At 40.4% G+C, this 25,467-nt stretch overlaps 1 protein-coding gene across 1 annotated transcript in view; it reads right to left on the reverse strand.

Annotated features, from left to right (window-relative positions):
- Nucleotides 1–247: 247 nt before the first annotated feature.
- antxr1c (ANTXR cell adhesion molecule 1c) overlaps nt 248–25,467 on the reverse strand; it is a 38,980-nt gene continuing 13,760 nt past the window's right edge. The window contains exons 4-18 of the mRNA XM_086302972.1: nt 24,506–24,587; nt 24,352–24,382; nt 24,191–24,264; nt 23,972–24,040; nt 23,453–23,533; nt 20,872–20,932; nt 19,509–19,607; nt 19,246–19,315; nt 15,810–15,888; nt 13,818–13,913; nt 13,687–13,725; nt 13,467–13,568; nt 13,193–13,360; nt 11,947–12,027; nt 248–3,489 (exon numbers count right to left, since the gene is read on the reverse strand). Of these exons, the coding sequence (XP_086159098.1) occupies nt 3,226–3,489; nt 11,947–12,027; nt 13,193–13,360; nt 13,467–13,568; nt 13,687–13,725; nt 13,818–13,913; nt 15,810–15,888; nt 19,246–19,315; nt 19,509–19,607; nt 20,872–20,932; nt 23,453–23,533; nt 23,972–24,040; nt 24,191–24,264; nt 24,352–24,382; nt 24,506–24,587 (1,396 nt within the window). The 3' untranslated portion in view covers nt 248–3,225. The remainder of the gene's footprint in view (nt 3,490–11,946; nt 12,028–13,192; nt 13,361–13,466; nt 13,569–13,686; nt 13,726–13,817; nt 13,914–15,809; nt 15,889–19,245; nt 19,316–19,508; nt 19,608–20,871; nt 20,933–23,452; nt 23,534–23,971; nt 24,041–24,190; nt 24,265–24,351; nt 24,383–24,505; nt 24,588–25,467) is intronic.

A 25,467-nucleotide genomic window follows, 5' to 3' on the forward strand; every position in this document is an offset into this window, starting at 1 on the left:
ACAGGTGAACTCGTCCATCTGCAAATGACCAAAGCAATCAAAAGGAATAGCCAGCGACCACATGCCAACTGATCAGCAAATAAACATTTTTCACTAGTGACTGGAAATAGTACATACATCTTGGGCCTATGAGTGAAGTCAAAATGTATATGGGGAGTCAGCTGGGAGAGTATGAAACTGTCCAAATCAGTAACGCAGGCATTTATATGAATCTAACAAAGATCACAAAGATGAAACTTTCTTTAGAAGCTTAGGAGTCAACCTTTATTGATACTGTTCAAAAAGTCACATCAAACAACAGAAAATTATATACGTCTTTCATATTTGCTTCAGTACTGCTGTTTATACTCGTATGCTGCATTTCTTATTTCTTATTACAGTTGAACTCAATTAGCAGAATATAAAAAAATATACCCAGTCTGCAAGACATACAAAAATCTGTAATTTATTGATGCTCCAGCTCCATAAAGCACAATGTTTGGGAGTCTGAAAACAATTAACATTTCTAAGGCAGAATCTTATTTTTTGCAGTGGCACATAAAAACAAAAAGGTAACAGTAATCCATAGCAGGATATCAAACGGAGCCATAGAAAACAGGGTGGCTGGTGGTATAATCTCCATTTTCATCCTCTTCCCTGATGTATATACTGACACCTTGTAGGGCCATACAACACCTCCAAGCAACAGGCAATGCAGCCAAATACGATGCTAGAAACTGCTAGCAAAGCATGTGTTTGTCTTGCTAATGTTACATTTTGTTTATGGACATTACAACAAACCAACTGGTTTGATTTAGCACGTTGACATCAAAGGTATGAACTACAATGAGCTAATTGGAGTTTTTCAGCTGTTACCAATGCATGTAGCAACACAACGGTACAGGACACAAGTGAATGACGTACATTGAAATTGTAATTATAAAAAAAAAAGATGATGAAGAAGAAAACTTGAAAGGGCATCGGATATAGGAGGAATACCAGCAGTTTCAACCTCTTTCCTAAACCAAGAAATCTAAATGTTTTTGCTAATTTCTGGCAGGTTTGATCTCAATTACGATGAGTTAATGCTAGGCTAAAAAATTGTCTTTTTATCTGCTAGCTAGAACGATTTTCTAATGTAGACAAAATCTTTTTCAGATTTACCAAAATGCTCATTTTTAGTGTAGCTAAGGGGCTGATAAATGCTGGTAAGCCTAAAATGACCTTTAAATGGTTATCTGTTGTGTTTCCTAACTGTTCACACAGTGTTCATCTCGGTGATTGGACACCTTGTCAATATTCAAGTACTCTCCTATATTTCTGTCGGGGAGTAAAATAAATTAGATGCGCTTTGAACTGCCCTGCAGTTGCAACGTGACCGGTGATGATATAACTGAAGACATACAATACACATAATAATGGTATTAAAGTACAGTATCAGCATTGTGTATAAAAATGTGAGGAGAGACATGAACCTGATTTTTGAAGATTGATTTCATCAGCTTCACTGCTAAAAAAAGCAAATACACATTGTAATTTCCCAGCAGTCTATGTGCGCAGTTACAAAAAAAACCAAAATCAAAACAAACCAAAAAACATAAATTGCTGTAACCTAAAATCAACTACATGAAAATGCGGTTAAGGACAAATTCCAAAGCCTCAAGATATCAACCAACAAAGTATTTAAAACACATCTCAAACATATACTGTAAAAACACACCTTCCACATAACCTCCGTACACTTCCCTGTCACAAAAGGTACAAAAACCTGACCACAAATTATATAACTGGATCATCTCTGGACTATATAGTCGGGATTTGTTACTTTGGCACGTTGTTGTTGGGTAACAAAACAGCACCAAATTGCAAATCTTTTTGAAGAAATTTAGAAAAACATATGTTTCTTATCAGTTACGTAACACCATTAAAAATATGATCAGCTAAGATTACTTGGAAATCCAGTTCTGAAAAACCCTTCATTGGTCACACAGCAATGGAGAAATAAGCCAATTGATTCTACCTAGCACTTAATACAGTTACTGTGATTTTAACTTAACAAAGGCCTAACTCAGTAGTTGATAGAGACAACAAAGAACTTTCATCCATTGCAGTAATCTTTCTTTTTGGACTTTTCCGTTCCCACATGCTTTGCTGTCCAGCAACAATCCTCCCTGATTTCACAAATGCAAAGTAAAATACTTTCCCAAATAGCCCCATTCACTTTATATGAGACAGAATATTAAGTTGAACTGCTATGCAAAATAATTTTTTTGCTTATCAGCAAATAGTCACATAGTCTTTTTCACAGCCATATGAAAAAGAAAGGTTTACCAGGACTCTAATCAGCTCTGTTAAAAACTCCTTACATCCTTACTGGAGTTCATAAAGTAAGTAGAAGCAAGTCGCATCATCACAGCAAAGTCACGCTAATGCCAGACCATGCAATGCTCAGAGAAACAGCAAAAATCTCAAGAGCTACATCTCAGACTCAACAGGCCTCGGTTAATATGTTAAGTACTAAAATTCACGACAGTAAAGTAACAAAAAGACTGAACCAGTATGGCTTGACATGACAGCACGAAAGCAGGGCTTAGGTTTGTAACGTTGCATCTGAACAAATCACAAGTATTCTGGAAGAACAATGTCCTTTGGACAGATAAAACCAAAGTGGAGTATATAAAGCATATAAACATAAACTTCCTAATACCAACTGTCAAGCACTGTGGTGGAGGGGTGATGATTTCAACTTGTTTTGTAGTTAAAGGACCTGGACAGCTTGTAGTCACTGAGTCAAGTGAACTTAAGCAATGCCATAAATATCCATCCATCCATCTTTTCACGTTATTGCTGCTAATGGTGGTTCTACAATCCTGGGTTGCACTTTGTTTTTCACAGAACTGCACAGAGGCCTGTGAAAACTTTTTCATGTGACTATATTTTATTTTTTTGGAGGTTCAATCTTAAATTGCCACATAAAAAACTACATACAGAGCACAGTTAGATATCCTGTATTAAAAAGGCTTAATTGTCAGCTAACAGTTTCACTTGATATGCTATCCCATACCAGATGTGGCACACAGAACAACTGGGATTCAATATACTGCTGATCTTTGGCTTATAGTAGGAGTACCTTTGGCAGTGAGGCCCACAACCTTCAAAGTGAAAGAACTAGTCAACAGGACGGTAATATCAATGTGATATCAAAGCAGGTGCATTGGTAAGGTGGGAGGAGTTTGTCTGTGTGATTTAGGGTCGAAGGCTTGGGGGAGGACGCGATGGCGGTGCACAGGGAAGCCCTGGGGGAGTGCGTGATGGCGGTGGTCCTGGGGGCACCTGGCCTGATGGTGGAGATCTGGCAGGGGGGCTGGTGGCAGTGGTAGATGGTGGAGTGGTGCGAGTTATGGGGCGGTAGTCTGGTGGTGGTGGCGAAGGGGTGTGGATAGGGGTACGAGGTGGGGCCTTGGCTGCCGCTGACTCCTCTTTCACTCTTGTGAAGTTTATGCATCGACCCTAAAGGAAAAGAAAGAAAAGTGGGATTAAAAAAGCTTTAAAATAATTTTTAAAATAAACATAAAATAATTATATAATCCTGTTTTCAGGTCTTTCATGTTGGTTGGACCCCAAACTTAGTCCAGACTGAAGTATTAGCAGATAGTCACGGTGATGAATGATATCTAATGGCGCCTAGCATTAGCAACCACGATGCTAATGTTTACAATGAAATATCTAACCAGCTGTAATAAGGCTCATCTTGAAATGATCTCTTTGTCTGATACAAAGAAATCTTGTAAATAGAGTCATGCAGAGAATACATGTAATTTTTTTCCTACCGGCTAGCATGCTAACAGGGCTTTGAATGTAAACCACACAGCCACAAATCTGCACAGTCAGCATATTACCATGCTAACTAAAACCACCATATGACCATCCTCACAGAGCCTTTTGCTGCAGACTCCGACCCCTTCCTAAAATAACACAAATTTTATAATTTACCCTTCTATGCGTTCACACTAAAAAGCACAGCTGCATGAAATAAAGAGTAAAAATAGGACAGCAACCTATAAAACAAAATTTCACCCTGCTCTCCAGCGCATTTTTAACTCCCGAATGTTCAGGTTGTTGTGGTGACCAACAGATCGCACAGAGGTTAGGGATGGAACGCCCTAAACTTCTGAGTCATTTTGATTACAAGGCAACTGATCAGGTTACCTTGAGTAGATAATCCTTCTCCAAACAATCACAGTTAAACTCAGATTCACTGCAATCATTCTCAGACATACTACCAACATGGTTACAATCAACCTCTGTCAGTCTGTCTGTACCAATGAGCTCAACTCATCTGCATCTCTTTGCAACTGGTCACAAAGGACCTGTGTCATTTTGCTGTTAATTTAGGGTAAATATGATCTTGGAGCAGTTTCCATCCATAGGATCACTGTAGCATAGCAACAACAGTAGTTTTCAGTCAGTGATGGTACGTGAGGTGGGTTTTTTTTGTGTGTTTATGCATGTTACGTTCTCATCTTCAGGATAGATAAATATAATATTACTTATGTTCAGCAAATGCAGCAGCTGCATGGCATTTGTGATCCAATGCTGCTGTACCCATTTCCAGTCATCACACTACCTTGCCAAAATTCAAGCATTGCACAAATAAATTAATAGAGTATTACATGGAAAAGTACTGAATGAAACATCTGAATTGAGACACAGAGTATGTGTTGTTAAACGTGGTATTTTTTTAAGATAACATGGAAAATACTACAGATAAAAAGCATCTGATGCAATATATAATACATAATCTATACATGAGAGTTGTTTTAGATTAAAAAGAATCTGGAGGAAAAAAGTGTCTAATCTAAAGTAGGCTACATCTGGGCTAAGAAGGCATCCGAGCTCAGGTCATGGTACAGTCACTGCTCTTTGTATGCTTGTGTGTGCCAGTCTGTGTGTGTGGCCAGCTGGTGTTCCAGATTATGCTTAAATCCCCGCTTTTACGCCCCCACTCCAAATTATCCCTGCTAGTCCAATGTTCTGTACCGAGAACTGTAGGTCCGAATGCCGACGGTCCATATGGAGAGAGAAGATTAGGGTTAGAGGCTGGGGCTGAACTGTGCCAGAGGTGGTAAAAGTTAGCAGTGAAGCTGGAATACTTTAACAGGTTGACTTATCAGGGCGTAAAAGCAACAAATTTATTTAGACAGAAATCACATTTTAGTTACTCATAAAATGTTACACCAACCACTGGTTTCAGCGAGTTCACAGAGGTCACTGTTACCAATGAAACTCTACCCGCTGCATAGCTGCATGCGGTTGGCAGTCAGGGTGGAATGAAGTAATGTTAATCTGCTAATAAGCAGTATCAGCGACTTGAGCCGCAGGTCCCTGGTTTTACATAGTGGAAAACGAAGGAATGGGAAATGATGTCACTTGTAAAACTCTAATGAAAAAGACCTTAGGCACAAGGGAAGATAGATTTTGATCTTTAATGTTAATATAATGTGACAGTGTTGCAGATAAAGCACGACAGTGAGTAAAAGTGAGACACAGAGAAAAATAGCCAGAGAAGAAATGAAAGACAGAATAATCCAAACTGAACTGAGAGAATTTCCCATTCTTAAGTTTTTCCCTTTATTCAAGCCAACCAACCTCTCCTGTCTTCTTCCATTTAGCAAGAACATCTCTGGATCTACAACAGACTCCACTCTGGCACTGATGTTGACGTTCATCAGAGTAACTTAAAGCTAAGAGATACTTTAGATGTTAAAAATAAGGTAAATATATAAAAAATGCATGATGCAGATTAAGCAGTGTCTTTTTCAGCAACACATACATACACTCATCAGCCACTTTGTTAGGTGCACCTGCTCAGCTCGCAAATATCTAATCAGCCACTCTCATTGCAACAACTCAGTGCAGACATGGTCAAGACTACAAGTAGGGTTTGATCCACCATGCAATACCAAGAAAGTGTTTGATTTGCAATGGATTTATTTTTCAGCATGACAATGATCTCAAATACTCCACCAATAATGAAAGCACACCTGGACGGACAAAAGAAAACGCAATGAAGAACTATCAGTCGTGGATTGGCCTCCCCAGAGCCCACACCTCAATGAATCAATCTGGCATCATTTTAACAGAGAACAGAAAAACGCAGCCAACATCCAAAGAAGAGCGTCTTTCAAGAAGCCTCGAAAACCTTTTCAAAAAAGGTGTTTGAAGAATAACAAAAATCATTAAACTAATTACACTGTGGGGGGCTGAGATAAGTATTTAACTAAGAAATGTTGACATTAATTGTATGTGAATTTTGTTTCAATTTCTTCATCCTTAATCCATCTTTGCTTCTTGAACGTCACTCTGTTAGCACCCAGCTGTGGTTTGAACCTCTCGACATTTTCCTGGATTAAAGAAAGCCACACTCGCTTGGTCTTTTTCACTGACCTCCACCACTGTCTACAGTCTTACCAAGGTCATTAAATTGTCTAGGACAACGCAAAATGTATGTGTGTGTATGTGTGAGAGAGTTTTGTTCAGTTGGCTTCTGAAGACGGGCCTGGCAGACATCTGCCAAAGGCATTACCTCGTGTCCTTCAGCCAGCTAAATGGCTCCCTGTAGAGCTCCGTGTTTATGTCAGTGAAAGACAAAGAGGGGAGGCACTAGCTCTGCTTCATACTGTACACTCTGACGTCAGTGTAATGGATGTGGTTTGGTGACACACATTCGCATAATGGCTAACTCCGTTCTCCAGTTTAGAAACTTTTACTGTAACTCTTCAAGTACACACACACATTCTCACACACTGCTGCTGCAGTATTTTTCCACGGTTAAAAACAGGCTTTTAGGGATGAAAACTCACATATGGCAAAGAGTCAATGCTACTGCATTCGACAGCAAGTCAAATTTGTGTTATTTCTGATTATTCGACAAACATAAATGTCTGTTATAGTTGAAACAAAAAAATCAAATACCAGCTGAATAAAATGCTTAAAAACAGAGTGATTTATTGTCACGCTGGAGATTTAGCTATGCTGCTGTCTCTGGCTGAAACCTCTTTGGGAGCACCAAAAATTCCTCAAACATCCCTTTGATGAACAATTTAAAGAAGCAGAGATGTTAGTAGGTTCATTGCTGAGCGAGAAACAGTGTAGTCATTGCTCTATAGAACACTACATATTTTTAAGCACTACAGGATCCTTAAGTAAATTTACCTGACGCTCAGGAGCACAAACACACTTCCTCTCTTTAACCCTGGACAGCTCATCTGAATCACAAATGTGGCTCTGGTATCGCCCACTTGCTAATTTAAATGGCATCTTCTTTCAGGACCAGCTGTCCCACTAACAGAACAGATGCTGGTTTGGGTATTTTTTTGGCAGAAGGTCGTTCCTCACCAAATGACCTAATTTTAGTCAAGTCAGTCAATCCAAGTCTTTTGCATTCATTACCATGAATCCATCATCCTATATTAAAAAAGCACAATCATGTTTGGTGCTGTTATCTCATTCAGTCGTGGCCGATAGCCGCCCCTCCCTCAGCCTGGTTCTGCTGGAGGTTTTTCCTTTCCACTGTCACCAAAGTGCTTGCTCATAGGGGGTCATATGATTGTTGATTTTTTTTCTCTGTATGTATTATTGAAGGGTTTAATTTACAATATAAAGCGCTTTAAGGCGACTCTTGTTCTGATTTTGTGCTGTATAAATAAAATTGAATTGAACCGAATCGTCATACTTGATCATCACTGAATGTCCTCTGACTTTTGTTTTAGCAAGGGAAAGTTTTAGTTCTATCTTTTTTATACACTGAACAAAAATATAAACGCAACACCTTTGTTACTGCTCCCATTCCCCATGGGATGGACGTAGAGACCTAAAATTCATTCCAGATACACAATATAACCATCCCTCCCAAACAGTGGTCACAAATCAGTCCAAATGTGTGGTAGTGGGCACATCTGCTATATTGAGATAATCCATCCCACCTCACAGGTGTGCCACATCAGGATGCTGATCTGACATCATGAGTAGTGCACAGGTGTACCTCAGACTGCCCACAACAAAAGGCCACCCTGGAATGTGCAGTTTTTTGCGCTATTGGGGGTCTGGGGACCCAGAACCGGTCAGTATCTGGTGTGACCACCATTTGCCTCATGCAGTGCAACACATCGTCGCATGGAGTCTATCAGATTGTCAATTGTGGCCTGTGGAATGTTGGTCCACTCCACTTCAATGGCTGTGCGAGGTTGTTGGATATTCGTGGGAACTGGTACACGCTGTCGTATACGCCGGTCAAGCACATCCCGAACATGCTCAATGAGTGACATATCCGGTGAGTATGCTGGCCATGCAAGAACTGGGACATTCTCAGCTGCCATCTGCCCTGAACAATGTGAACCATGATTCATCCGTGAAGCGCACACCTCTCCAACGTGCCAGACACCATCGAATGTGAGCATTTGCCCACACAAGTCTGTTACGGCGACGAGCTGGAGTCAGGTCAAGACCCCAATGAGGACGACGGGCATGCAGTTGAGCGTCCCTGAGACGGTTTCTGACAGTTTGTGCAGAAATTGTTTGGTTGTGCAAACCAATTGTTCCAGCAGCTGTCTGGGTGGCTGGTCTCAGACGATCTTGGAGGTGAACCTGCTGGATGTGGAGGTCCTGGGCTGGTGTGGTTACATGAGGTCTGTGGTTGTGAGGCCGGTTGGATGTGCTGCCATATTCTCTGAAACGCCTGTGGAGACGGCTTATGGTTGAGAAATGAACATTCAATGCACGGGCGACAGATCTGGTTGACATTCCTGCTGTCAGCATGCCAATTGCACGCTCCCTCATTGCTTGTGGCATCTGTGGCATTTTGCTGTGAGACAAAACTGCACATTCCAGGGTGGCCTTTTGTTGTGGGCAGTCTGAGGTACACCTGTGCACTACTCATGATGTCAGATCAGCATCCTGATGTGGTACACCTGTGAGGTGGGATGGATTATCTCAATATAGCAGATGTGCCCACTACCACACATTTGGACTGATTTGTGACCACTGTTTGGGAGGGATGGTTATATTGTGTATCTGGAATGAATTTTAGGTCTCTACGTCCATCCCATGGGGAATGGGAGCAGTAACAAAGGTGTTGCGTTTATATTTTTGTTCAGTGTATAATCGTGTTATCAGTGAAAAGAAAATGGAACAGCCAAAAAAGATTGAGACTGTATCTGATCCTACTGAGCAACTGCGTGGGTGTCTGATAATACCAGTGTTTCTAGTAGAGTGATCACAATCATTTCGTTACCAAATTAACCGTCAATCAGATACTTTTGGATAAAAAAAACCCAGACATACACATTTGCTTTCTTATTTGTTTTGATATAATAAATAGTTCTTTCTTGGTCAGAGTTTTTGATTGGTCCACTGCTGTGTGAGGACTGTAAACATCTGTCTGTGCAGTCTACAGCGTACAGGTTTAGACTTTGTGTCTTAATGACAGAAAATAAACCAATGAGCAACCAAGCAAACTGTGAGTTTTCTGACAACAATAGGAAACAGCTTGTGTACTGCTTGATTATTAAAATATTTTGGGGTTTTTACCATCATTAAAAAAAACAGGAAGTTGCATTACCACAAAATGAGTTCACTGTTACAGGACTGCAGCCGAAGTCAGTCCCCAGGGTGACAGTCATGCTGTTGCAATTAGCATAAAGAAACATGCATGCGGGAATGCAGATGGAACTAATTTAGAGAGTTTTCTTATGGATTTGAATGTGTGCCAGCTTTGCAGTGTGAGACTGTAGATCTGAAAACCTCAGGATGAAATTGAAAACCACCAGCTTTTCAGGTAACATAAAAGGGAATGAGGTGTCTGACTCTTGTTTCTGCTGTTTCCTCTTTAATAAAAACATATTATTCTGCCTGGAAACGAGCCGGCACGCTGGCCTGTAGGCCTGCTTCTTTTGTTACAAACCACAAATGACTGGTGGAGGCGACATCGTTGGAAAGAGAGGATTTCTTCAACAAAATAGGCATTGCGTCATGTTGAGCTTGCCCGAGCAATCATCATTAAAAAAAGCTTTTCTGAGTAAGAGAAATTTGTCATTAAGGAAATCTCTTTTTATCTGTGTGCCAGGTTGTCTTTGGTGAAGATGGAATTCGAAGCTGAGGGTGACTTTTTTAGGTCTTGGGGAATCTGAATGTTTATTATGTGGCTGCAAATTCTATCGCTGTACATGTTCGTTGTGCCCAGAAAATAGTCTTAAATGTGGAATTCCTGCTAAAGAAGATCACTGGAAATTTTCTGCTAATAAGGCCGGATTTTAACTAGTGCTTTGGATGGGTCCCGATCAGCAGGAGAGTGAGCTATGGAGAGGAAAGAAAAGAAACAGGGAGGAAACAACTGGCAAAAGGAAAAAGGTGGAGAAGAATCAAGGGAGGGGAAAAAGGAAATGCTAACAACTGTATATGTCACCAAAATGGCTTTGAGTCAAACCATAGAGAATTTGAGGGTAGTGCAACACAGTTATGATCTATCATTGAATTACAAAGTTGCCTTTAAGACCAACAGAGTTGAAAATAATAAGCAACACATTTAAACATTAAAACGGTCTTTGCTAAGATTGTCGGCGGGATTTAAAGCATCCCTAGAGAGCTTCCTCTCCCAACATTCAGCCCAAACTCTTATCTAAGGCTTTTTGATAGAAAGGCCTCAGGCGTTAAAACTAAACCATGTGGCTTATCTGCTCTGAAGAAGAGAGACTTTTTACCAGCTTACGCGCACGAACACATCACAAAACTCTCCCGTTGAGCTACAAGGATGTGAGCTGCGGTTTGGCTTAACATCCGATTTATGGCGTATAATGTGAAGCAGGTGTGAGATCGAGGCTAGCTCAACAGCATGGAATGGGCCAGCTGAGGTGTCAGCCAGCACAGCCACACCAGGAGTGAATGAAGTGCGCTCCCAGACGGTGGAAGGGAGGGCAGGGTGAGCAAACAGCACAGATGAGCTGGACACTTTTAAAACTGCACCACTTCTCAGCCTATAGTGGATCACCGCTCATCTTAGACACTCAATACGCACTTGGTCAAAACTGTGCAAGTAAATGGATACATCCATTATTAGTGAGTTAGATTTGTTCCTACTAATTGATGCACTTTTATTGCAGCTGACCAGTCACAATGTTGTGATGTCATAATTTTGCAACAATCAATTCCAGTTTCTTTATATAGTACCAAATAACAAGACAACAACAATTGCTTCAAGGTGCTTCACATTGTAAGATAAAGACCCTACAATAACAGAGAGAAAATACTTGGCAACAGTGGGAACGAAAAACTCATTTTTAACAGGAAGAAACTTCCAGCAGAATGACGCTCAGGGAGTGGCAGCCATCTGCCATGACCGGGTGGGGGTGATGGAATACAAATTTAACAGGCAAACTTCACATGAGAGCGGCTAAATTAGGCTACTTCTGACTGCCCACTGATCTGCAAGCAACTTTGCAACCCAACTTGACCATAGCTCCTCCTTTTATGCTGAATGTGACTTAATGAACAGTGTAGCTGTTGTCATTGACGCCTGCTCTCTGTGTTAGGGTGTTGCTCTTCCACCTCTGGCTTTGCATGTGTGTTTAGTTGCCTTGGTAACTAGTGATGATTAAATCTATCAGCAAGTGTTTCAGTTGATTTATAGTTTTGAATTGAGACGCTTGAAAACCAAGGCTTTGAAATCAGGGGTTCATTATTCCTGAAAAACTCCCTTGATTTATGTGCCACTCGTATTACTATTGGATGAAAAATAAATCTTTCTTACTTTTGAATTCTCGCTGTCCAGTGAAAAAAAAAAATCAACAAGATGGCACATATGAAACGAACATATAAAAACATGACATATAATTTAAGATGGAGAGAATGCAGTGAAGGAGGGATGACCTTGCAGATGAATTCTTAGACATCTGATGAAACAGAGATACTTACATGATCACCGGGCTGGGGTCTCATTAGAGAGACCTGGTCATACCCACGGCGGAACAGAGCCCAGATGGCGTCCAGTTTCCCCTGAAAAAGAAGCAGAGGAGCAAGAAGATAAACAGCTGGCCAGATGTGAATTGCACACTTCTCCACACTGCAATCTATCACCTAATAAAAGACTGCTCATACTGACTTTTCTATATCAGCAAACATTTGGTCTGTGGTTCTTTTTCAAGGCTGAGACCAGGTTTTAATCCCAAACAAACACCACGGCAGCTGATTTGACTGATTAGTTCCTTCCCCTCTGGATAAAGCTGCTGAATCACTGATTAGTCACAAAGACTGCTGGATATATTTTAGTTAACTCCGGTCATGAACGCTTTAACCTTTAGCAACATAAAGCAATTAATAAAGCATGATAAAACACACGATCTGCCAAGAATCAGAGCGTGGGCTTACTTCTCAGAGACAGGAAAGAGCTGATCCCAGCTAAAACAACTGTAGGAATCCAGTGTGTATTTTACTGTAGACAGTATTTAACATTTGACAGAGCTGAAGGGCAAATGTTTTGAGATAAAATCTTCTGGATTAACCGAATAAAAAAATGCTAAAAGATGTTGCATTTGCTTGGACAAATAAGCAGTGGTGGCATGGATCCTAAACAGAAGTGCACTCACACATCAAAAAGTTTTAGAAAGATGGGGCCAGCCACAGCCCAATTTCCACATTCAGTGATCAATTTACAGCATTTACCCCACAGTTCAGTGTTCACATTCACCTTCTGTACATGCTGTTAGGCTGCTGTGAATGAATTATGAATGCAGCAGTGTGTACAGATAACAGTACGCTTACTGTATGAAAAGCGTCACACAGAGTGGTTTTATTTTAGGAGTAATATTTATGCTGTGCTGGCAGTCTCACTATGGGCATGTGTTGGTGCTATGGCACTATCAACTAATTACATGTATATAGCATGTATATACATGTGTGCTGTGTGCTGGGAAACTTCTGCTGCCCTCATGCCTTTAAAAAAAGTCGGTGGGTGAAAATTCAAAAATGCAAAGTGGTCTGAGTGTAAACAAAGCACATTTTTGACTTTCTAAAAAAGGAGGGTTTTTATGTAAGAGTGGTGAGCGTGAATTCCTGAACTAAATGCAAACAGTACGAGCGTCTATACGGGATAACAGAGTGTGTGGGTATATTTTACATTACAGTGTCCCATTGTGTGCTGATTCTGTGAGGCTGTGTTTACCCGGATGGGCGTGTACCACTTCCGGCTCTGAGGTGGCTTCTTGTTCTGAGGTTTCTTAGGTTTTGGCTCATAGGGTTCGTACTCCTGCTCTGGCATTTTCACCACAGCGTTCTTTGGCTTTTCCAGCTTAGCCCCCTCCTCAGTTGAACCCTTCCCTCCCCAGCGCACCTACAAGACGGTAGACCATACAAAAACAGAAAAGGTCACTGTAATCTGTTGTCTACAGATTTAATCGTGACTTTATTTCAGCAGCGTAAATGCATCGTTTTGACACCTCCATCCTCTTGATTCCCCCAATTCCTCTTCCTCCATAATATGAGGCATCCACAGTGGGCCACTTCTTTTTGGGAAGACCGTCGTCGTCGTCATCTGACTCCTAAACACCGGTACACAAAAGAGTTTGTCTTTCACAGATGAAATAAAGGTGCAGGAAAGTCTTGGGGTATTACTTAGTTAGGCTGTATTTATGTGCGTGTGTGTGTGTTTTGACTCACAGGCTCAGGAGGAGGTGGAGGAGGAGGCTCTTTGATCACCTTTAGACAAATAACAGACATGCCATGATTTTAAAATAACATAACATCAATGCAAGTGTTTATTATTTGTGAAACTAGTCGGTGTTTCTTACCACAGTGCAGCAGAGCGGCCAGAACCACCACAGGAAGAGCAGAGCAAGGAGGAGGAACAACGCCAGCAAGGTGATCAGGAGAATGGTGCCATCGAACTGGAGGGCAGACACAAACACACGATGCTAGAACATTACGACAAGTGCACCGTGCACATCATGTTTCACAGGCTGGACATAGATGCTAGCTAAAAAAACATGCAGGCGCCGTATCTCCAGGAGATAGAAGGAAGATGGCAACTGGCACAACACCTGATAAAAGTAGTAGTACAAGTAAAAAGGGAAAGTAACGCTGACAATTTTAAGATACTTGTAAATTATTTTAAAAGTACCTCAACTACCAAATTTGTGGCATGTATACATCCATAGCTCTGATCTGGGACCTCGCTGCCCTTCTTCACTCATGCATAAGGTGCTAGCCTTCCATGTATGCGCATAGAAATCTTGACTTACTTGTTGTGTAGTGAGATAGACAACACATATATAATAAAAACGGTGATGTAGTGACTGAATGCTCGTATTATCCACAGTGGTAGTGCTGACAAGAAGAAGTAGGACAGTATTTTCAGCACTAATAGCAGTAGCGACAACAGATTAATCATAGCTGTGGTATGACTGATTTGAAGGAAAATAGTAAAAGCATATAGGCTCTAATATTCATGTTTTCCTTTCTCGAGGACAGTGGTTAATGTGAGCTTTTGCCATCCCTGACTGAATCCTTATGTTGACATTTCTCGCTTTAAGCTAGGCAGACGTCCGCTGGCCAAACATGGTTCTCATTAGAGACCACAGATGAGGATCACATGTGGTTAGACTTTCCCCTATCTATCTATCTTGTGGCAAAGCTGTGGAGGATTTATCTGAACTCAGCAGTGGGGCCCGCTGCAGAAAGCACGTCAGCGGTGCCAAATGATTATTTATTAAAAATCACCCGGATTATGATTTCCTGTGACAACAACTTAATTTGCAGAAAAGTTAAAACAATAGATGGTGGGGTGGGGGTGATGGGGCAGGGTTACTGCTAGCAAACAATGCTGAAAATTTTAATAGTGGCCACATCTGCATTTTGCTGCTTTTTCACATGTGAAGTGTGCATTTTCTCCCATGCAATATGGGTGTTTTTTGTGGGCTAAGTACAAAGGCTGAAACCCCTCAGTGTGACACTTTGACAGATTATGGGGAAAGGATGCAGGGGGTCAGTGGGTTTGTGGCTTTTGCTTTCAGCTTTGATTCAGAGACTCCAACTTGCACGTTGTTTATTGCACCAGGCCCTCCAATCTCCAGCTGACAACTTTCCGTGCCTTCTCGAGCCTGGTGTGACTTCAGTCTATATGTTTTAGTTTAGTGCTATGAGGCAGCTAATTGCAATGGTATGTCTAATTGAGGTCTCTTTATCGTGAACCACAACACAGTTGTTTAAATTTGCAGCGTCTTCGTGGATATGATGCTGCGTGGATGGAGGCGGTGCAGCTTCAAAGACTGCATATCTTTTTGTTTTTTGGGCCTATTTAATATGTTCCAACATACCAACTTCATTTAGTTAAACTGCTTTAAATTGCATTTGTTAACTTGTTTTCATGGACTGAAAAGCTGCTCCGTTTCACACATGCACCACCTCTAAATAGCAGTACCAAGAGTGCATCTGTCACAGATGTTTCACCCACAAAACTAAAATATTAAACCGGGAACTCCAAGGTCACCAAGCAGCTTCTTGTTGGGCACCTTTTTTTGTGCCCAACACACGGAGGTTCATAAGGTCTTTGTTGGGTGGCTCACTGCTACCAACCTCTGTGGTTTGGCTACCAAAAAAAAAAAGGAGAAAAACAAAACTGAGAGTGGAGAAAGTGAGACAACTAAGAAAAGAGAGAAATGTTGGAGAAAGCAGAAGAAGAAGCAGAAGAAGAGTACAAACTACACAAACGTTTTTCTTTCTATTTTTTGCACAATTAAAATCTTTGCAGTGTCCCTGCGTGGATACATGAAGCTTCCACTTACACACTCTGTGGTGGTGATGTGAACGTTGCTGCTGATGAAGGACAGACCGTCGTTCATGCTCACTTGGAGATAAATCACCCTGAAACAACACACACACGCACACGGATGAAGGAAAGGAGAGTAGATCAGTGAATAGAATGAGTGAATCAGTAGAATTTAGATCGGTTTATTTAGTCTGTCTGAAGTTTTTCCAGCTCAAGCTCGACTTTGTTTGATGGGAATGATGTCATTTAAACTTGGGTTCGTGCCAAATAACGTCACCGAACTGTCTGCGAAAGGCGAGGTGGTTCGTTACATGTGAGAACGAAATCTGAACTAACAGGGAACGACCACAAGAGCGGAGGATTATGAGCTGAAAGTGACAGATTTTTAGCTTAGGAGAAAACTGAAATCTGAGCAATTTCTTTTCTGCAGTAACTCGAAAGAGGTTGCTTTTGACTGTTTCCAGCTGCGAAAATCTCAACCCAGCAGGAGGAAATGTTATTAAAAACTCTTCCTAATAGATGAGGTATGCGCTGAGTCGTGTGACTCTTGTTTACGAGCCCCGTATCACTCGCAAATTGTGCAATCTGACTCCAAATGAACCAAACCTTTTTTAAAAAAAAAGAAAATAATCGGCAACGGTTAATAAACAAAGACAGAAAGTTTAGAGTGTTTTCATGTGACTGATTGTGCAACACAGCAGGCACGGCAGCCAATCCAGGGAAGAACTGAAAACACAACCTGCTAGTTCAGGCTATTTTTTTATGGTTCTGGACAGGTTGTGTGTGTTTTTTTGTTTTTTTCCAAGAAATGACAACATGCTAAAAGCATCACGAGGAATAACAACAACAACCACTTCTCCTCTTTAAAGGCAGTTCATCATATCTACTTGGAACTACAAAATAATTTGTTCAACAGATCTCAAGTAAATATTTTTCTCACTTCAAAAATGTATAAACTTGCCAAAAAGAGTACAGAGTACAGATTTGTGTCTGTATTCCAGTGGAAACCATGTAGGTTTTCCTGAAGGCCTGAATCCCTTCTCCCTTTGAGAGGTGAAAAACAATTCAAGTGACCCCCAGAGACCTCTCCGAAGCCTGTTGTTATTCACTTCATAAAAACATGGATGAAAGGCATGCCTGGATGTGAAAGAGGTATAACAGATGGAAAGAAGGTGGGTGCGGACAGAGAGGTGAGCTGGGTTAGTGGGTGAAGTTCATGATCAACATCATACGGATCGTGCCGACGACAGACATCTGGACACGAGTGGATCGAAACCTAAAGATAGCCTAGACCCGAGCATGCGTTTGATCACTTCAGCATGGATGCCGACTCCGTCTCCTTAGTTCAGGTCTGGACATCTGTAGACAGAGTGTGGTATTAATAGCATCAGTCCACGTATGCATCCTAGCTGATCTCAGTGGCTGACTGACGGCATTTTAGTTTCCATATTACCAATAAAACCAATAAAAATGTCATTTATATAGCACCAAATCCTAATGCTAACTAGCGCATCTGTTAAGGGCTAAATAGAGATTAAGTCCTTTTGATATGTAGCCATGTCATCAAGTTTACTGCAGCAAAAAATGCCAATGGGAGTAAAAGGCCAATGACCATCACTGATCATAGTGGTCTGTAGTATAATGTAGTGTCTCATAAAAGGAAACTATTACAAGAAAACCTGGGGAGGAAATGTAGGCTGGTGTAATAGACAGCTATTAAGTAAGGAAGTGAAACAGACAGGAGAGATAAACACCCACTCACACTTTTAGATGTGCAGTATAGAAACGATACACTGATTAATTGGTCAAGAACCTACTTTATTAGTCTGAGTTTCAGAAGAGTTTCAAAACCTCACTAAGAAGTTTTTACACTCTGCTGAGAATCATACATAAACACACATGGCAAGGCCAGGGTAGGCGCTACATAGCTTTGATCAGCCGAAGCTGCAGAAGCAGACAGCGCAGAGGAGTGATGATGGGATCAAATAAGGAGGTAATGATAAAAGACAGAAAAGAGAGAGAAAAATAAACAGATGGGCAGGCAGGAGCTGTGGTGAGGTTCCACAGAAACTAGCAAATAGGTCAAAAAGAGCCAGCCTGGCACTAAAAGCTGCAGAAGTGGAGTAAAAGAGAGAGTCTGGAGGTGGTGTTTAGATTTGAAAGAACTTGAAAGTTTACAAGTGCTAAGTTAAGATCAGAACAACAAACAAAGATCCAAATGAATCTAATCAGCGGGAAGTTGTGGGGTTGTAATGCCACCACATCTGCTTTACAGTCCTTCCACCTTTGACTGAAGTTTCAGCATCGGAGCCATCACTCCAGGTTTCCTAAATCTTTCTCCAAGGATGCAAATCAACTTCTCTCTGCTACCGTACCACAGCCAGCACAAATATTACCTCTAGTGTTAAATAAAGGAATTTGTAAACAATTATAGAAATACAAGAAGTACCCTAAAAAAGTCAAGAAAGAAAGCGTGAGAAGAGAACCTCTGGTATTAGCTGACAAGGTCTCGCCTGCCTACTTTGTGTGTTTAAAGTCTTTACCACCATCCACTCAACCTTGTATTCTGTGGCCCAGTGTACTTTTCTTCCCATAAAGACTTAGGTTAGAGAGGTTTGTGGATTGTTGATGTTGGAGCATAGTTGGGCTCTAAAAGGAGAACACAGCTAGCTGATGAGAAGCAATTCTGGCCCCTTCTTAGGTTACACCGAGAACTTGTGTGACAGTCACGTGGTCAAAGTTCGAGTAGGCCAACCTCAGTTGTCTTAGTTTTCAGAGCCCTTCATTGCCCCTTTGAACACTGACAGAAACACTTCTTTTTAATGCCCTGTGATCCTGAACTTTAAAATGCAGCTCATTTTTTCTATTGTACTGTTAATCAGCTTCATGAACCTCAACAAGCACAGATCCCTGATTTGAATCTCATCTAAACTTGGACTACAATAATTTGAAAGTCATTATACCAGAACTGATTCATTTTTGGACACTTCAGAGCAAATTTTAAACAAACTATTGATGTGGTATCAATTTACATGCAGATGTGGAACAGTGTTAGCTTTTATTACGTTTTTCTTCTTGAGGCAGTACTTTCTATCTATGTCTACCAAGAATTTGCTTTAGTTTTCACTGCTCTGTTCTAATTTACGATAGAACTAAGACGTATTTATGAAGGGTTTACCACTGAATATGCTGCCACAGTGAGAGAGCCTCTTTTATTTTGGTAAGCTCTACTGGGATCGAGAACGGAGGAATCTGGCCTCGGATGGGGATCATAAACAGCTAATGTACAGCAGGCGTCTTATGGTCTGTGCACATATACATGCGAATATATTTATGTGGTCTAAGATGCACATGGACGGCACTGAAGTATGAGCACTTTTGCTTGAAAGGGTGATGAAAGTGGATCTGCATAACTAAATGAAATCATGAAGTTATAAAGAAGAGGGACTTACTTTCCAACTTCATCGATAACAGGAGCTGGACACAATAAGAATGTGTCTTCTACATCAGCTGGCTTTTCATCTACAAGAAAAAAGAACTGAGCTATGTGGCATATATGTAGCATGTACAGACAACATACACGAGTGAAAAGTGAATTTTGTTTCTTTGTGAGGGTTTCTACTTTTTCCTCATAGAAACTGTATACTAATAACACATGCATCTGTCACAATTCAGCTTGATTTATATTAAGGAAACAAAGCATAGGTGTACTCACTGATGGTGATGGTGTCATTGATTTTGAAGCTGCAGAGCACCTGGTCGATGTTTCTTGCATGGAGAAACCCATTCCCTTTCACCACCACTTGAAAAGACTCTGGTTACACAAGGTAATTTTACATTTTAGACACTTGGCAGACAGTCTTTGCTAAGAAAAATCTGACACTTTATTACTTTATCCTAAACAAAGCTCACTTTCCTGTTTAATGTGGCACAGTTGCACACCAGCATGGTGTGATGTCTCTCTAATGATGTAGTATTATTTCAGAAAAGCCAAGAAGCCTCCAGCTCAGCTCAGCTTAGCTTATCAGTCTCACACAGGTCGTTCTATTTAAGCCTCTCCACAGTTGCTGCGCGTCTGCAAGCTGCCTTGCAACCCACCCTTATTGCAGCTCCTGCTTTTCTTGCTGTTTCTGACTAAATCAGTGCCACAACTCCTGTTATTAATGTCCTCCCTGGCTTGCACTTATGCACCTTTGCAAATACAAGGGTTTTCTCCATCTTATCCATGTCATAAGGTGGATGAGAAAATAACAATATCTTGACTGTAGTGGACCTGAGTGAAACTGAGCTTATTTTTCCACCATTGTCATGTAGAGAAAATAGCATGGGCCTTAGTCTCCTTACATTGCTTTAAAATACAATAAAAATGAATAATATAAAATAAATAGAACTAATGTCTCTGCTGGACCTTAAATAGTTACAATGTTGCCTGTCAAAAATTGAAACTACTGTTATATATCAGCCGTATACGTATATAATAAGGTTAAATCTGTGAGGCAGCTTGCTCTAGCAGCAGGCCATGGTATAATATTCAGTGTGAAGTTAAATAATTTCCCTCTTTATGGGTGAAAGTAATTCATTGCTTCATAAAAGGCAGATGTGAAAAACAGTCAAAGTCCTTCTGCTATTGCCAGAAACTTTTAATCCAACCCTGCTTTTATCTGTTCATTTGTGGCTTTTAATGTCCATTTATTGTTGCTTTAACTGTCATAATCTTTCTCTTGGCAGGAGAGTAAAGAATGGTGTCTACTTTACATCATATCCGCAGGAAATCTCACCCCTGCCCCCCGTCTCACGGTCCCTCCTTTTAATGAGACTCTAATATTTAATGAGACTGTAATATTATTCCCTCCGTGTTACCCCATCCCAGCAGATTTCCTGTAAGTAACCTGGATGGCCATAAATGGTCATTTCTTTCAGTCTGGGATTGTCATAATTCAAAGAAGCCGAGACCAGGCACCCACTAATGAAAATGACACAGTGGAAGGAGCAATGGTTTGCTGGCATATGTGTCGATGACTCAGGAGGGACCGAGTTCAGGCTGTAATTGTGAATGTGTGAGTTTTATAGCTCCTCACCTCCTGCACAAACACTGGAAGGCTCAGCTGCCAAAATTTCAATGCAGGATTTCTTGATGATCTGGGGGAGAAAAGACAGCAGTGATTTTTCCACATTTATTTTGATACTAGCCTTGTTCATGAGCCAAGAGCTCAATTAATATGTTTTGAGTATATTTGGGAGTCATCTGATGTAAAATAATCCTTAATAATACTTATCAGTGTGTGTCTAAAAAACAAGTTTGGGTTAAACCTCTTCCCAGAATACTCAAAACTCTCCCTGCTTTGCAAATACAGCTGAATACTTTCATGTTTTGATTTCCTTATTATTTTAGTACAATGATGAGTTTTTCTCCCTGGTGATATTATTATTGAGTCTCTAATTTCTGTCTTTTCTTGACGACTGATTTGTTCTGAGTTTCAGTTTTGCGATCATGTGTCGTGGTTAATGTCTTGATTTTTATCTATGACAGTTGCAGTTCGCACCCTTTGTCTCATTTCTCTGTTTTTGTGTTGGTTCCTCTTTGTTCCCCTGCCTGAGATCTTGCTAAGTGTAAGTATTTATATAAGCACTAGTGCTCTTTTAGTTATTTCCTGTTATTTCCTGCTTTGAAAGATCTTATGTCTTGATTACCTCCATCAGCCTCTAGTTCCCCATTCTGTTTCCAATCCCCAGTTAGTCATGTGCATATAAATAATCCTGTTTGATTTTTGTCACATGATTTGTAATGCTTGCGATTCATTCCCCTCTTTTCAACCCTTTGAGATCTTCAGTTCTCTTTATGGATTTATTTTACATTGATATATCTTTTATCCTACCTTTTAGCAATTAAAGCTTTTAGCTGTTGGATCCTCCGAGTTCTGAATCCTGCCTTTTATGACTCTGACTCTACACTCTGCACATCTCATTGTGACAACTTTATCTTAAATTATCAAAGTGAAGGGACTAGTGTAACTTACTTTCCGATGGTTATGTTCTCCAATCTTAATACTTTTACATTAGAGATGTTTAAAGCATTAATAAAAGCAAGACTTAAAAATGACCGATCCTTTAAATAGGAAGTGAAAATCTTTTAAAAGAAATTCCAGCCTTAGATATTTTTCAGGGTTTTTTTCTTTTTTATATACTCTGCGTAATAAAACAGTGAGACACACAATGCATTCCATTAAGGTCAAGGAAAAATGATTTGGTAATTACATAAGATAATGTTTTTAGCTATTTGACCATTATCAAACTCTTGGAGCTACAACGGATTAAATGTTCAAATGACAATCATTTCAGCTGGAAATGATCTGGTCACTGGCTAACGACTATGAGCCTACCTTTGTTTATTATTCGCCGAAAGGACGACTGCAGCTGAGAATATTAGGCTTTAGAAAATTGTGATTTAGCTGAGTATATTGAGATTTCTCATGTGATGTCATTGCCTAAAATTTGGATGTGATACAGCCACAGATTTCAAGGGAAAATTACATTTTCCCAGACTGATTGGCAGCCGTTCCTGGAGGTTGCTGGCTGTTGGTGGGTGAGAAAGAAGAGGGTAATAAACCAAAAATCTCCTTGTGACAGCTTTGCCTGTAGATTCACGTCTGTCTGCAAACACTTCCAACTACTAGCTGAGTGGTATTAAACAGAAATGGAGGTTTGCCTCAGAGCTTCAGCCAACATGTTTCAAAAGAAACAACTTTCACAATGAAGGTCTCCAATTCCGGTTTGTATTGCAGTTCTTACATTTTCACTTCAGCTCAGAGAGCAGCTGGCCAGTGTTTGTAGACAAGTCCATCACTTCCATGCAAACCACGGGAGACCGCAACAATATCCTAACAACCAAAGCAATCACAAAGAATGTTTCTGCCGACCAGCTGAGGAACACACATTTTTCCCAACTGACAGGTAGGCTGCTAGGGGAAAATGGGGGTCACTGATCAGTCAACAAGACCATGTGACTCGAGATTTATCAGTCATTTTCCCAATGACTGCCATAAACCTCAAACAACCACTCTCTACCAGTTGATGAATACTAATTTGACCCCCATGACCGGTGGTTGCCAGATGTTCGTGAACAAGTCTCAAACCTGCGCGACTGGTCCTTGATTCACTTGATCCTACACTGTCACTGTGATTGTCACAGATCCAAAACTGAAAAAGCAAAATATTGCTCAGTGAGCTGATAAAAAGCTTTTTTTTCACCATGCTAGCTGTAGGAGAGAACGCAAGTTGAAGTAGCTTACCCTGCTTGAACTGAACTCTGACTGTGTGTGTTTCAGCCAGTATACACAAAGAGTTACAGTTCTGCGTGTTGCATGACAGAATACTGAGCAGAGAGTTGAAACCTAGACAAGTCAGTGCTCCTTTTAAAAGCTTAAAAGGAGCACTGTATTAACTGGTCTGAGAGAAAATAAAATCTAAAATCTTAAAGAGATATTCAGTCATTATGAAATTGTACAATAGTGTTTTCAAAAGTCAGGTTTTGCTTTCAAATAAACAACTGTTTAAAATGACATTGCAGTGAAAAGGGATCTTGTGTTGAATATGTAAATACAGATGTCTGAACGGAGCCTGTATGGGCTAGTTTCTCTGCAAGGAAAAGTATTTATTTACCGAATCAATGACACCCCGCAGGGCGTGGAAGCCTCCCAACACAGGAAACACATGTTCAATGGTGTCTGCAATGGTGGCCAGCTACAGTGGGAAAGAAGTTCAGACAGAGGTACACAAACAGAAGAGAACAGAGGAAGGATTAACAAACTAAATAATCAAAGGAGGCTAAATAAACTTCAACAATGAACAATGAAAGATGAGGCCATGACAGGGGGAAAGCTGCCTCAAATGCACTCATACTCATTTGAAGCAATTTCAGATGTTTTAGAGGTAAAGAACTGTACAGTAAGAGAACATTTGAAGAGATCAGAGTTAAAAATCACTGGAGTTGGTTCACAGGGAAAATGATGGGTTACCCAATTTGTAAGATTTCTTCTTTTCCAGAATAATGAGCACATGTGGTAGAGTACATGTCCTGTGGTGAATTTTTGCTTTTTTCTCTAATCAAATGTCTTATATTTGGGGGATTAAAGGGAATAAACTTCCATATACTGCACAAATTTGTTACATCTGAATTACCTGTGTCTCGTTGAAGTCTTTGACACCAACACAGTACACAATAGCTCCCAGAGATCTGGCTTCATTCGCCTGTTTGAACAACAAAGGCAAAAAGTTGAGCAAACTCCAGAAAACTGTCAGTCATGAAGCTAATGAGAGCAATTCTGCTTCCAGTTTAGCCCTGTTACTGAGCTCTAACCAGAGTCCCCTGGAAAATCAGTGTTAGTGTGAATTTGTTACCTGATGTTGTGCATCTCTAAGCTGATGCTCATGTAGCTCTCCATCAGTCAGAGCAATAATCACGCTGGCAGTACCTGCAAATCATATACGCTGTGTTGTAACTTCACCATGTGCTCCATTGTTGCCCAAAAAATGAGATAATTATGTTTATTAATGCTTACCAAAGTTCTCTTTCCTTATCTGCTGATTTGCCTTTAAATAAAGTCATAGCACATTTCAGATTTAAACAGGTAATAGAAGGAGCCTTGAGTCGCTCTGTTCTTAACAGACTGATTTTGCAGTGTAAAAATGTTACACATTACAGCACACACTCACAAGCTGTAATCCGAGGTGCATGAAGGTATCTCCACCGGGAACCTCTCTGTTCAGTGCGTTCAAACCCTTCGTGATGTCGACTCTGCAGAAAGTAACAAAGCACAATTGGATTCCTGTCCTGCCTGTGCATTTCTGGAAGCTAACCTACGGTACTGATTAAACTTTTTTGGTTATTATATATAAAGCAAATACAGAGTTTGTACAATTCTAATGAGCTTGAAAGTCAATATTTGGTATGACCACCATTATTCTTCAACACAAACTCAACTCTTATATTCAAGCTTTCTTATAATTTTTTTAAGTATTCAGGAATAGTTCTCCAGTGTCATTCAATAATGCTGAAGTTTGGGCTCTGGGGAGGCCAATCCATGACTGACAGTGTTTCATTGTGTATTTTTCTATCCAGTTATGCTTTTACTCCATTGGCAGTGCATTTGGGATCATTGTCAAGCCGAAGAATGAAGCTGCTGCCAGTCAGATGCTTTCCTGATACTGCATGGTGGACTGAACTCTGAAACTACTTTTCTGCATTCATAATTCCATCAATTTTTACAAGATTCCTACCACTGACTGAAATACAGCCCCAAACCATGACAGATCATTCACCATATTTTATGGATGGCTCTAGATGCTCATTGTTATACTTCTCAGCTGACCTCCTTCATATATATGTAGGGTGATTATTTGCACCAAAAATTTGAAATTTCATCATTCCACAAAGACCTGTTGCCACTAATTTTCAGTCCAGTTCTTGTATAATTTGGCATACCTATGCCTTTGTATGTATGTAGAGCAATGTGATTCCCAGCAATCAGCTGAATCACCTTGGCATATCTCTGCAGAGTATGCCAAGGTGATTCAGCTGATTAGTGGGTATCCCACTCTTGGTGCAAAAATACTATTTTATATTCTATTTATCCACTAAACTATGTTATCTTTGCCAATTTCTTGTAGATTCAACT

Source organism: Aulonocara sp. 'chitande type north' Nkhata Bay, linkage group LG8, assembly GCF_057382095.1.
Source record: "Aulonocara sp. 'chitande type north' Nkhata Bay isolate Kocher_YH1m ecotype deep benthic linkage group LG8, A_spYH_male_GT1.1, whole genome shotgun sequence".
Lineage (NCBI taxonomy): Eukaryota > Metazoa > Chordata > Actinopteri > Cichliformes > Cichlidae > Aulonocara > Aulonocara sp. 'chitande type north' Nkhata Bay.